This window comes from Plectropomus leopardus, chromosome 4 (assembly GCF_026936395.1).
Source record: "Plectropomus leopardus strain MGB_pleo_1.0 chromosome 4, ASM2693639v1, whole genome shotgun sequence".
NCBI lineage: Eukaryota > Metazoa > Chordata > Actinopteri > Perciformes > Serranidae > Plectropomus > Plectropomus leopardus.
The window spans coordinates 34,541,756-34,555,616 of record NC_142179.1 but is presented as its reverse complement, the minus strand read 5'-3'; the positions used below and the strand labels follow the sequence as shown (position 1 = coordinate 34,555,616).

Sequence of the window (13,861 nt, the reverse complement as noted above, 5' to 3'; positions counted from 1 at the left end):
CAGAGAACAGGAGTTACACTGCATGCATACCTGGTTGACTCGAGGGATGATGATCTGAGACGTGCTCCCATGATATATCTTTGTTGTTTTTTTGTATTTTATATAAATTCATGCTGGTGGTAAGTGTAGCCTGAACGTTTTCGTGTCCTTCCATCGGTACATTGGTATGTCAGTATGTCAGTACATCTATATGTGTCATTCTTGTGAACAGTGTATCTCGAAAAAGCCTTGCAGATTAAATTCAGCACAAACGCCACCTTGGACTCAACAGTAATCTGATCAGATGTTGGTGGTTATTATTTAACATCATATCTCAGGAACAGAAGGGAAGAATTTTGGTCAGATCATGAATTGGTGACACTAATCTTGGATGACCATGAAACTGTGCTGATTGTATAGCTCTTCTGTGCTGCTGGGGGAAAGATGAGTGTGAAACAACCATGTTTTCACAGACGTGGATGTGTAAGAGAAACTTGACTGATGCGTAGAGGCATAAAACCACGGAGCAGTATTTCTAGTTTATTGTTAAACCTTTATACTTTTACTTCAGTGATAATATTTAATGCACAAATTCACGTTTATCAAGTATTTCAATATGGTAGTGTTGATATTTTTGCTTAAGTAAAATATCTAAATACTTTCCACCACTGTGATATATTAAATACATTCAGTAAGGGGCTGTACTTTATTTAACAGTGAAGGGGCTGTACTTTATTTAACAGTGAAGGGGCTGGCTGGGGTGTGACAAATATTTTCTTTAAGCCTCCCTGAGTGACTGGAGGAGAATGCTTTTGCCATAAATAACCACATTTTCACACAGTTTCTGGCTATATTAAATGGTGTGATTTGGGGGATTTTTAAAATGAAAACGTATCTTTTAAACCCACTTGGCTGGTTTGGCTTAGGGTTTTTAAAATAGATTCAAAACACAACCATTTAAAGTTGCATGTCATTCCCCTAAGCTAATTTAGAAATCCTGACTCCCTCCTCAGTGCTTATAAAATATTTGAAGTGCCTCCCTTGTTTGGCACCACCCCTTCCACTCTCATAAATAATGAACAGTCCCTAAATATTATAAAAGATATTAGGTTAAGTAAAACAAATAGTATATTTTCATAAAATATTCAAACATATGCTGTACATGTATACCAGCAGAAGCTGATTACTAACTGTGTGTGTGTGTGTGTGTCTAATGTGTTTGTATCTTGTGACAATGTAGTCTTTTATGACCAAAAACACTCAAAATGACAGTGTTTAGCTTGGAGCTTTTTAGGAGACACCGGGAGCAGCATATAAACTCATTTAAATTCATGTAGCAGACTGAACAGAAGAGCAAATAACATACTGACTAACACTGCCTCCAGGTGGAGCTGGAAGACAGCAGATCTTCACAGGTCAGCCATCCTGCCGCCACGATAGCCCTCCTCCTGCAGTGGGGTCCCTTTCTGATTTTCACACATACAGTCATTGTAATCACAGCCAGCAAGAAAAAGCAGTCATTTGAATAATTTCATCAGTATTGGTAATTCATGTGTTTATACAACCCCAGACTTGCATATTGCCTATAATAGCTTTATTGCTGTATTATTTAATTATTTGCCTTGTTTTATTGTTTGTGTTAATATTGCATATGTGTGTGATTAGATTCTATTTTCATTTTCCCTTCTGGGTCTTATTGCTTTAACTGCCGCAACGAATTTATTTCTCCTGGTTGATCAATAAAGTTTTATCATCCTATTTTCATGGGGGCTGCCTGTTAAGAGATAAGGATAGCAGTATTAGTAGAACTAGAGGGCAGAGCATAATATTTAACAGCGCGGGACTTTTAAGTTATTCCATTTAATTACAGAATCATGATTGGAAAGTGCGGGGCGCTGCCGGGAGCGCTGTTTAAACATAAAACTACAATTCCCACAAGGCCTTGCGCTGTCAATAAGGAAATGGGAAAGGTAAATGTCGCTTCCCGGCGATTAAAGTTTACCCTGTTTAACCTGTATACGCAGCTTTTATCCTCAGCGTTTTTTTGTCGCCGTCCCTCTAAATGTGGAGCTTAAAAGAGGTGCACGACTTTACGCTTTATTATTCGAATTATTCCGACTTCTTGTGTATGCTATAGCGGTCACAGTAGTACGTAACTTTGGACACTAATTTTACACGACGTAATTTGAAAAACAGTATTTGACACACTTTAATTCGCCGTGCTTAAAATGTAGCTACACTAAAAAACGCCAAGTGGTTGTTAACATTAAAATATTTCGCTAAATTGCTAAAAAGTGTCGAACTAAATAACCTGATTTATTGAGTCATGAGACGTTTCCCTCTGCCAGAAAGCACTTGCGTTTTTCCACTTAAGTTTTATTTCTTTTTTTATGACGTTAAGTAGCTAACTCTGTCACATTTGGAAAGTGAGCAACTCCACTTCAATCTTTACAAACGCCCTAATTCCGGTATTTTTGTTTAGACGAAGAATACAATGTTTTGCATTGGCTTGATGATTCTAATTTCTCTCCAACCAAACTGACAAATGTGACCGACTCCCACTGTCCCCCGTATCCATAGGCAGCAGATGCAGCCGTCTGGCCCCTCTTCCCCCAGCTGTGCCTCCACCTCTGACTGCTTCCCCCTCAGCCACCGCAGCTCAGCTCAATGTGGAAGTGAGAGTCCAGATGAAGCACAGAAACACGAAGTGAGAGCAAATAACACGGTGAGTATCAGTTAAACAATAACCAGAGAAAATCACGAGGCAATGCAATTCGTTTTACATCATATGGCCCTGAGTTCAATAGGAAGTGCTGTCAGTGTTAAGACAGCTGGAGACAAGGTAAGGCATGCACATTTCTGATGGTTATCAAATATCGAGTTTATGATAAAATTGTTAAGTTTGATGTGATGCTGACATAAATACTAGCAGTTTAAGGTTAGAGGTAATTTTTACTGACCATGCATCAACATGCAATTTATTATTTTTTTCTGTATTAAGGAATTTGAATTAAGTTTCACATCCTTTTATAGTTTCATTGTACAAGTATTTTTGTTTAGTTAACATTAAATATTGGTTCTCAATAAGGTGCTCTATATATACAATGTTGCTGACAAAGGTTGCGGAAGAAAGTGTTAAAAATTGATTCAGTGTGTAAGCTTTAAACCAGACTAGATTTGGTTTGATAAAGTGAAAGAGAATTTTTTTTGACATTATGGAAATGCCAGAAATCTGAACAATGGAAAAGGCCAATGGCCCTTTTGCCATTAATTATTTAAAAAAAAAATCTGATGGTAATGAGGCACTACTGCCATTATTTAGACTTTTGGCATTTCCATTCACCTTTAGCTGGCACATAAAAAAACTGAATGGAAATGCTAAAAATGTTTAAAATTTTGAAATTTCACAAAAATGTTTTTTCACTTAGGGGTAGTGGAAAAGTAGGTGTATGAATAAAAAGTAAATGCGACTAAGAGTAATGGAAACGGATTCAGTAAATAAAGACTGCGGTCATGATGTACTGTCATTGTTTATTTGTATAGGCCACTGCATGCTTTCTGCATCATCTCTGGCTGGCTTTTAACCAGTATCAGATTTTTTACTTGAGTAAAAGTAGCAATACTACAGTTTAAATATTTCCTGTTACACGTAAAAGGCCAGCATTCAAAATCCAAATTCAGTAAATGTGCAAAAAAAACATAAAAGTATATGCAGTGTTCAATTTTAGAATCACAAGTATTATTATTATTATCATTATTAAATGATATTATATATATATATATATGTCATTATTGATGCATTCACATCACTTAAATGTTGCAGCTAGTAAAGGGCTAATATTATGCTGGGGTGCTCGAACTACAATATATTTTGTACTGATAAGTACAAAATATATTAATGTAACTAAAGTAGTAACTAAAGCTTTAAAATAAATTTAAGTGGAGTAAAAAGTACAATATTTGCCTTTGACAATTAGAGTAGAATTAGAAAGTAGCATATATTAGAAACACTCAAGTAAAGTTAAAGTGCCTTAACATTGTACTCAAGTACAGTGCTTGAGAAAATGTACATAGCTACATTTCACCTCAGCTTTTAACATGTTTATGTAGGGATGTTACCAGGACTTTTCCAAGAGCACAGAGCAGTAATATTAGTTGTTCACAATTCTCCATTGTTACTATCCAGTGCGCTCTCTGTTACTATACGTCTATTGTTCTCCTTTGTGTGTTGTTTGACTGGCGCTCTTTAATTACATCTTGTTGCGCCCACTTTGCATTGGCACCTGATTGGAGAGTTAGTACCACCTTCTGTTTATCTCAGTGAACTAACTCCTAATGTTTGCATAACGGTAGTGGGTAGGGAAGCTCTTTAATTTGCATTTTCTTTTGACAGTTTTCTTCAAATTTTGTTAACATTTGCTCTACATTGTGATGGAAACCCAACAGGTGAAACATAGACATTGAAATGTTGTTGAAACAATGTTTGGGTTTCTATCCAAATGTAGCAAAAAAAATTGTATTGAATTTTCAGAAAGTCTTCAAAAGAAAAATGCAAATTTGTTTATTTTCTATTTTTATAGAAATGTGAGTGATGGTTTTTTGCACAGAAAAAAATGAAAATGCACATATAAAGAGTCACCTGGTGTGTAGTTAAAATCTGCCATATACTGAAATACAGTCTTTGAATTGCTGTTAAACTTTCACTTTGACCTAAATGTCTTAAAAGAACCTTTTATACAAAGTTTGGCCACTCCTGAACTAGGCAGTATGATCTGCACATGACCAGATCACTGCTTTCTGGGCAGTGACTAACTCATGTTGGCATTGGATCAGCAACATGTCATTCTGTCTGTCTAACCTCTGTGCTGTCCTACCACACTATTTGTCCTGATGTTCTTTTTATGGTTTTAGCCTACAGATCCCTTCAGAATGACGTCTGTTGTGCGATTCTACATATGCTACCTCCTGTGTCTGGGCCTGGGCTTGGCCTGCGTGGTGTGCGTGTGTGTGTGGAACAGCCAGTGGCGTGGCGGTTTCGCCTGGGATGGTACAACCCTGCAGTTCAACTGGCACCCTGTCCTGATGGTAACCGGTCTGGTTGTGCTGTACGGCATCGGTGAGTGCCTCTCTAGTTATAGATCAGACGGTTTCATTTCTGTTTCTCACTTCTTTTTTTATCATGTCAAAGTCAGACAGTATTTACATAACTACACATTACAGGTTTCATTGAGACCTAATATGTAATTTGATGCATCATCTCAGTGTCATACATGCGAGGCAATGTCCACAGTGACTGCTTAGCTTTAAGTGCCACTCCTTAGTGATTGCAGTCAGTTTTTTCTGATGTCAAGTAAGTTTGATCAAATGAAAGAAAGTGTTTTTCAGCAAGGAATTGTAATGCATCTGTAATGTGGTAGCCTACATGATATACCTGGCATTATACTGTAAAGGTGACTAAGTCTGTCTGCATTTGAATGTTTTGGCGTGATCACAGTCAGTGTGAGGTAGAAACTTTACGTGTTTAAGGAAAATCACATTAGATTTTTAATCACTTTGCTGCCTAAATAAGCAAACCCATATGTGAAAAACAACTATTTTTGAAGCAGTGGGTCATTTTAATCTCTTGATGTGTGATTAATACTGCATGTCATGATTACTGTACATTGCACATGTACTGTAGGGCAGCCCCACAGGACATGAAATGGTGTGAAAGGTTTTGAAATAAGTCAAAAATTGAGGCCGCAGTGCTAATGTCAGTAAATAAATGTGCTATGTACAGTGCACACAAAAAGTTATAATGTTCCACATATGGTAAACATTTGTGAAATATTTAACAGGCTTTGTTCACATTACAAGCAAATGTGGCCCAAATTAGATTTTTATGGCTCCACACCTGCAAAAGAAACATTTACTTTTTTCACATTTGCTGAAAAGCTGTATTCACATAGCACTACATGAGGCGGATAATCTGAAAAATATCATACTTCTCTGCTATCCTGTTACATCAAATGCAGCTGTCAGCCATGTCAATCACTGCTGATAAACTGCAGGCTAACGCCCCGGCCACACTGCACGCGTGAGCAGCCCGTGATGGCAACCTCACCAAATGGCTGCACCTGGCAATCTTGTAGTGCTCACACTGACAGCGTCATTGCTGCAACGCTGCTGCAGAGCTGCCTGCTGCTGTAACCACTGTATTTCCACAATGAAAAGCACATATTCCAATCATTCAATCAAGCAATGCAGTCACTGCATTGTCAGCGAAACAGTCCTGCAAGGCCTTGTGTTATCAACTGAAGGAATTCTGTCACCAGTAACATTGTCAGAGGTCTTTTATTTTTAAACAGAGACAGGAAAGGTTGAGTAAAACAGATGTGTATATGTATTTCTTCATGTCTGTGACTGGTATAGACAGCGTAGCTATAGTGAAAGGAGAGTGTCAGTATGACCATTAAAACTCCATTCTCACTATCTATTTTTGCTCTTTACCGTGTGTCATGCAGTAAAAATTGTCAAGACTCTGTCTCTCTAGATGCGCTGCAGCTGAGCAGCAGCTGGGACGTGCCTGAACAGCACTGCTCATGCCAACAATGTGGCTGCTCTAACCTGTTAACCTGGGGGCCGAAAAAGAACCCCAACAGGTTCTGTGACACTTCCGCGGCTCACACAGGCAGAGGATTTTAAGGTCCTGTTATGTCATTGCCTAGTTCTCACTGCAGATGTTTTTAGAAACTGAGCATTGCGTTAGTTCAGGCAGGCCACAGTTTCAGCCCAATCAGCTGATTTCCCTCTATGGAACCGATTGGTAAATCTCATTCAGGACGCCCTATTTAAGCTGCTTCCTCTGGAAGATGCTTTGCAACTTGCCCCTACCCCAGCTTCTTTTTTTCATGCTGTGTCTGACTCATCAATATTATTTTATTATTTATCACATCATATGGCAAATACAAGAAATAGTTGTCTCTGACTAAATTGGTCCTGGCTGAAATATATTTTCATGAACAGTTTAGATGACAAATGAGAAAGTTTGTGACCCTGTCACTATGTTAGATACAGCTAAAAAAATAGATCCTGGCAACACCTACCAGCTGGACTAACTTTCTTATTTTACAGCTTAACAGAACGCTAAAATATGTTTCTGAAAACATTTGAGACAAGAAATGGGCAAAGCAGAAATAGAATCTAGGTTTATATTTGATCAAGGCTGCCTACCATCTAGTCTGACAGTTTGACCACAGTTCATAAGCAGTGGTTAACATGATTGAGAGCTGCATCAGTGACTCCTCTGCTCTGATTGGTTGTTGCTAACCACACTGGTCTGATTCTAGCAAATGCCATTAGAGGCAGTGACAGGACGTGAAAAAATATAGTGACAGTTTCACTGAATATGACAAAATTTTCATACACAACAGTATCTTTAAGCCCTGTATTATGAACATAGCTGAAATATGTGGGGCCACCAGTTGATTTTTCCAGAACAGTTTCCTTAATACTTAATATTTTGGAAATTATTAAAACCGAAAATCATAAAATTCCTCATTAAAATACATTAAAAGACATTTAAAATGTGCTTCTCATAGACCAGGGATATTCAGCTTGCTTCGTCTGGGGGCTACTGTTACCAAATGACAGGAGGCCAGGGGTCAGTTTATAAACAAACATTAATAAATAATATAGAAATAATTTGCCTTGACACCTGTCCTCTGGCACATTTTTTCTGATAAACAAGCTCTTTTAATGTTTTTTTTATGCACTCTGGCACCTAATTTACATTCAAAGTACAAGAAAGCCAGTGTCAATTAATTAATCTTCATTGTAAATTAGAAAATGGTCACACATTTTCACCCACCCAGCGGGCCACCCGACATAGACTATGATTGTATGAGTGACTAATAGCCACACCATTTAGCCTTTTCTGTTCACACTATGACATACTGATCCCTTGTCTGATATTACATAATGAGAGGTTTTATATTTGATTAAATATGAAGACAATGAATCTCATTATGCACAATTAGATTGCTATTGTTTGAAGCAGTGGTTCCCACCCTGGAGCTCAGGACCCCACAGAGGGTTGCAAGATGAATCTACAAAGGAGGCGCAGTGTGAGCAGCACATTAGCAGAGCAGCAGCTTCAGGCCTCTGTCTGTGTATTCACTGGATAGGTTCAGGCACTGTATTGAGTGTAGGTCACCTGCGTTATGGTAGAAGTCAGAGCCCAACACACTATCACTGCAGCTACGCACCTAAAACGGATGAATATAGACTTAAAGTGCAAAAAATATACTTCATGTGCTAATTTTGATGGGAAAGGTATACTGCTCTTTTCCCACGTAAATTATAGTGTGTACGCGGAAACACGGAAAAACATGGTAAAAATTGGCTATAGACTGCTTTACCATTGCCAGTGGAGCAGAGCTGTGTACACTGTGCTGCAGCAGATGAGTGTGCCTTTTGTGTGTATGTGGGGTTTTGTTTTAGTGTGTCCTTGCAATGTCACAGATGGACCAGAGAACAGGTAAATAGCAGGCAGCAGTATGGACAGGGGCATGTCACGTTGGTTACTTCTCTCGATATATCTCTTCCTTATTCAGTCTCTCTTGGTGCAGACTAATTTGGATCAGTGTTTTAATGCTGCTTTGGAGAAGACGGCGGTGCGTCATTGCATCTCGCCAGTTAAGGAGCTGAAATTAACACATTCAACTGGGTGTTGGGTTCCCATCAATGCCAATCAGAGCTAGAGGCAGTAAATACCTGTGACTACTGCAGAGACATAAGTCCCCGGCATGAATGCCAATTGTACACACTTCCATTGTATCAAAAAGCCAGATGTTAGTGGGTGTTAGTGTTTTTTTTCTGCAGTCAAAATGAGTCATGCAGTTCTGTGGCCTATGTAGACAGCTGGATTGATTTTAAAATAGAAGCGTCTCTGTTCTCTTTAACTGGGTACAAAAACTATTAAAAAAAGTATAAATTTTGGCACGCAAAACTGGTCCTTTGTTAGACTTTTCTTAACCCTCTATGGTACGCACTATGATCCCAGTTGGTAAAAAAATGTTTGGGGTGTTTTTTTGTCTTAAAATAGACCAAGTAAACATAATTAAGAGACATTTTCAAAAAATAATATTTTTTTAGTAGTTTTTAGGGTTCATACCATGGCAACACCGTACTATAATGGAAAGTAATGAAAATATGAGTTTTGTTTAAAATTGTATGTAACATTTATTTTAAAACTCATGTTATAGTATAAACAATCCCCAGTAGCCTGAACAGGGTTAGGGTCAAGATGTTACCCATTTTACACTCTCTTACTGGTAATACCTGTCACTTCACTTTCATCCTCACTGTCCTCCCTCTCCTCACTGTCTCCATTGCCCTCACTGTCTCTGTCCTCACTGTCCCCACTGTCCTCATTCTCTGGCTCATAATCTTCATCGGTCTCACTGTCTTCATCACTCTCACTCTGTGTTTCCAGCAGCTCATTTTCCTCGTCACTGAATTCTTTGTCATCTTCACTATCATCTAGTGGGAGGGCTAGTTCAGCCTTTTTCTGCGATGTACCATAAAAAAAATTTGCATTCATTCTGTAAATGGAAGAAAGATGTGTCAAATATCATCATATGCAATGTGGAAAGGACTCACAAAGTGCATTATTATAATTTATAGACTATAGAAGATCAGTGTACACCAATGCAATTGCAAAGTAGGCCTATATACAAAATGTTATCAACATGCCAGGCTAGCAATCCATAATGGTACGGTGTTGCCATATGGCAACGTACACATTTTTAACATTTTCTATTATTTATTGATCGACTACAGTGCAAGAAACTACATGATAATGAACTTAACTAACCTATTGTTGAGTGTATATTTTTTTCCCCATTGAAAAACTTCAAAAAAACACTTTTTTTGTTGAATTTTTAGGCGTCAAATGGTGAGGCTCCTCCCGTCCATGATGTCTGCAGAAAAGGGTTTCAAAATGGCCTATAGAAAGTAATGTGACAAATTTAAACACTGCAATTGGTTTACTTAGAACCCCACCTCTTTTTTAATGCATTGCATCATAACTTTGAATGTATTATCTGTGTGTAGAAGGCTTAAAATGGGGTTGTTGCCATGTGGCAACGCTGTACCATAGAGGGTTAATATATTTTTTTCTTTGCAAACATAAAAACCAGCTGTTACAACATAAATTGCTTCATACATTTTTATGATCTCACAAGAGTAAAAGTTTGAGAACCACTAGTTTAATGCCTATATTCTATGTTTTGAATTCTGTAAGCAAGTATACTTATAGCACTTAGGCTTCAGGGGCCCTGTACACAAACATTCGGCAAATACTCTCAGAGAGCTTCTAACTTAGCCTGAAAATGTCTTGCAAAGAGACCTAGCTTAGGAGTGATTTAGAAAGGTTATTTAAGTAACTTTGAGCAAGATAGGGAAGCTTTGACTTATTGAGATGGTGTGGCTGACCCGATTGCTAGGTATGACATATTCTTTTAAAAATTGTGATTGATTGTCACAGACACTCCCTTTTGTGAGCCTGCAAGGGTTTTGGGCCACAAGGAGCAACTCTTTGTAAATATGGCCCTGGAAATTTAACAGTGCATGTCATAGAGCCATATTCATCTTTTTTAGATTGTTGGGCATGGTTAATTTTCAAGTTTTATTTGTCATTTTGTTAAAAAAAATGACAGTGAAATGAAAGCTAGGTATATGGACTTGGGAATAAAATCTGATTTGAAATAGTGCAAGTGCAGTGCAATACGTGATCAGAGTATGTTCAAAGAAAGTTCTGCATGTACCAGAAAAAAAGGTTTAAAAAAAAAGATTTGACATCAATGCAGACTTGACTGAATCCAGACTTTTCAATCCTTCTCTCATCGTGAGAGGAAACAGTGGTTTCTTGATTGAATAAAAAAACAATCCAATGAGCTTTGTGGTGGGACTAAAGATTAGCCAATCAGCTGTTGTCAAACTGTTTTCAAGTAGTGCACCAGAACCATTAAGGAGCTACAACAACAATTCCCAGCACTATAGAAAAAACGCTGTTGAGGCTGTTCTAAATCGAAATGTCTTCTCAATATTACCTGACATTGAAGTTGGTCAGTGTGGACTCCAAATAACCTTAGTTTCAGGCAGATTCGTGATCTCCAGTGATTGGTCAGGGGAAAAAAACCAAATCCCCATCCCTCACAGAAATCGGTTAGAGCGGATACAATGGCTGAATCCAAATGTCCACCCTCCTGACTTGCTGACTGAGCCCTCACAGACTTCAGCCATACGCACTCGGATATGTTCCCCATCATCACGTTTAGTCTGCAAGGGCAGACTGCAAGCCGCTGATAGACAGGCCTTGAGTCTGTTTCACCCGTTACCATGGAAACATTTGAGTGACAACTACATTCATGTCCACGGTGATGGCTGCTTTCACTCTCTGTCTGCTCATCTGTCAACAGATATAAATCCCATGTAAAGGTTTTTTTTTTGACTGAACAAAATTCTATACAAAATAGGAGCTACACATATTTTAATACAGAAATGTTGGTAAGTAAGAAAACTATGACTGAATAAGCTGGGTAGCACTGAAACTAGAAGAGCTTCTTAAGATGATTTTCTGTCACTTTTCTTAGCCTATATATTACACTGCACAGTCTGAAGCCTATATAGGCTGCAGTAATAATACATAACTTGATTACCTATACTTTTACACATTTCTGATTTATGATGTAGTTAAATACTATTTCTGGCCTGTATGATTTAAGTAATATTGTAATATAGTAATTTATCATCAGCTAGAGGCCCCTAGTTAAACTGAGAATGATTTTAGTCAAGCAGTTGGTTTTTCATTGTTTTTGTTTGTTTGTTTGGCCTTGTTTTTTGCCAGTCAGTGTGCTGTGCAGTGTACTTCTGGAGATGTTTTGGTTCCCTGATTTTTCTACAAAGTGAGCACTCTTGACGGTTGTGCTGCTCTTTGGTACAGGCTGCAACAGATGCGATGCAGTGGCAGGGAGGAGGAGAGGCTCTCCTCTCTGCTTAAAAGTGGTGAATTTAATACTCACGGCAACTTAATACGACACAGTCTCTGGCATAGAGAGGCTCTACTGTCAGCAAAAAATGTTGTTGCATACATTTGATCTGTTTTAGTGCAGTCAGCTTGTTGACTACATAAGATGAATGCCACTGTTAAATTGAACATCCCGATAAACCCTGTTCAAACTTAAAACCCTTCAAAGTCTAACCCTTTTACATAGGAAAAAAAAACTTGAATCGTCGAATATTTGTATATAACGGCCAAATCTGATTCGACTGACATAATTCTGAGTCGGATACAGCCCTAGAACTCTGCATCCAGAGTGGACTCTCTGGAAGTCTGGAGAAAGTCTGCTTGAGGGATTTGGACAGCCCTCAGCACTCAAAGACTTCCCATGGACACACTCGTATATTAGAATAGAGATTTGGATTCAGCCAATGTCAGACTGATGACAGAAACAGAGTGTAACTGAGTCAGGTACAGCCCTAAACTCGGTAGCATCTTTTGATAGACTTCTCCTGCAGGTAAGGAGAGGGTGCCATGTGTTTGTTGCCTCCAGTTTGTGACAGTGTCAGATGTTTGTCTTCAGGCCAAAGTTGAGAGAGCTAAAATGCTTTTATTTATTTTTTCAGTGCCCTCCAGAGACATGAACTAAAATGCATTAGTGAAGTTTGGTATCTTTTCTGATGTTGCCTCCTTCCTGCAGGAGCTGTGTTGTACCGCATCCCCCTGACCTGGGGTCAGAACAAACTCCCCTGGAAGCTGCTGCATGCTGCACTGATGCTCATCACCCTGATCCTGTCCATTGTGGGGCTTTGTGCTGTGTTTGATTTCCACAATGCTAAACACACTTCCAACCTCTACTCCTTGCACAGCTGGATTGGAATCACTGCTGTAGCTCTTTTTGCCATGCAGGTACACAGCTGAATCTCTTTATTGACAAGTGCATTAAGGTAGGCATGATTGTTTTTATTTTGGTCTTGTTCTTAGACATGACTGAGCTTTGGTTGTCTGCCTTTGTATTCACTGTTGATGTCTGTCCCTGCATCCATCGGTCCAGTGGGTGGTGGGTGTGGCTGGCTTCCTCCTGCCCTGCACCCCTGTATCACTACGTGCACTCCTGAAACCCGTCCATGTGTGGATGGGAGGCAGCATACTGTGGCTCAGCATAGTTGCCTGCATCTCTGGAATCAACGAGAAACTCATCTTTGTTCTGTGAGTGCCATACTTCAGTCTTTTGTTAAATTATATGCAAGATAAAATGCTAAAATTGACCTTTTAAATGTGTTTTTCTACAGTAGTGGAACTGAGCCATATTCTAAGCTTCCATCTGAGGCTGTGTTGGGGAATTCATTAGGAGTTTTGATTGTTGCCTTCGGCTTGGTGGTCCTTAAGATTTTGTCCAACCAGGAATGGCAGCGACCAGACTCCAGACCTGAGGATCTGGCTTACACGGTGAGAATATCAGTTGATATGCAATAAAAATCAAATAAAAATACTTTTGATCATTTCATAATCATCCTTATCTGCTCTCTCCCACAGCCCTTGCTTCGAGAGGAAAGTGAATGATGGGAATTTCAAAAATGCTAACTGCTTCAAATCTTTCCATGCAAAATCAGTTCAACCATCACAGATCACCATTCCCCATAACAAGCCAAAAACTTTGACTTTGAATGTACATGCAGCTGTCTAAACCGTGTGAGAATTATCGTTGTGTTGTGGGTGCAAATATTTATTCAAATTATATTTAAGTTTGCTTTTTTTGCCAAAGAATTAAAAAAAAGTTTGATTAAAGCAGTGACATTTTTTCATTTAACTCTCATGGTTAACTAGCAAGCTAGCTGG

The 13,861-nt window shown here is 38.7% G+C and overlaps 1 protein-coding gene across 3 annotated transcripts; it reads left to right on the top strand.

Moving 5' to 3' along the window:
- Positions 1-1,890: 1,890 nt before the first annotated feature.
- Positions 1,891-13,810, top strand: cyb561a3a (cytochrome b561 family, member A3a). 3 transcript variants are annotated; one of them, XM_042488318.2, is made up of 7 exons: positions 1,891-1,949; positions 2,560-2,704; positions 4,891-5,095; positions 12,723-12,931; positions 13,077-13,231; positions 13,315-13,471; positions 13,559-13,810. In XM_042488318.2, exons 2-7 carry the CDS (start codon positions 2,567-2,569, stop codon positions 13,583-13,585), a joined length of 891 nt encoding a protein of 296 aa, XP_042344252.1. In that variant the 5' UTR covers positions 1,891-1,949; positions 2,560-2,566; the 3' UTR covers positions 13,586-13,810. The 3 variants fall into 3 exon arrangements, with proteins under 3 accessions (XP_042344252.1, XP_042344250.1, XP_087933302.1); XM_042488316.2 differs by having other exon boundaries at positions 1,928-2,059; XM_088077176.1 differs by lacking the exons at positions 1,891-1,949; positions 2,560-2,704 and adding an exon at positions 2,742-2,821.
- Positions 13,811-13,861: the final 51 nt, after the last annotated feature.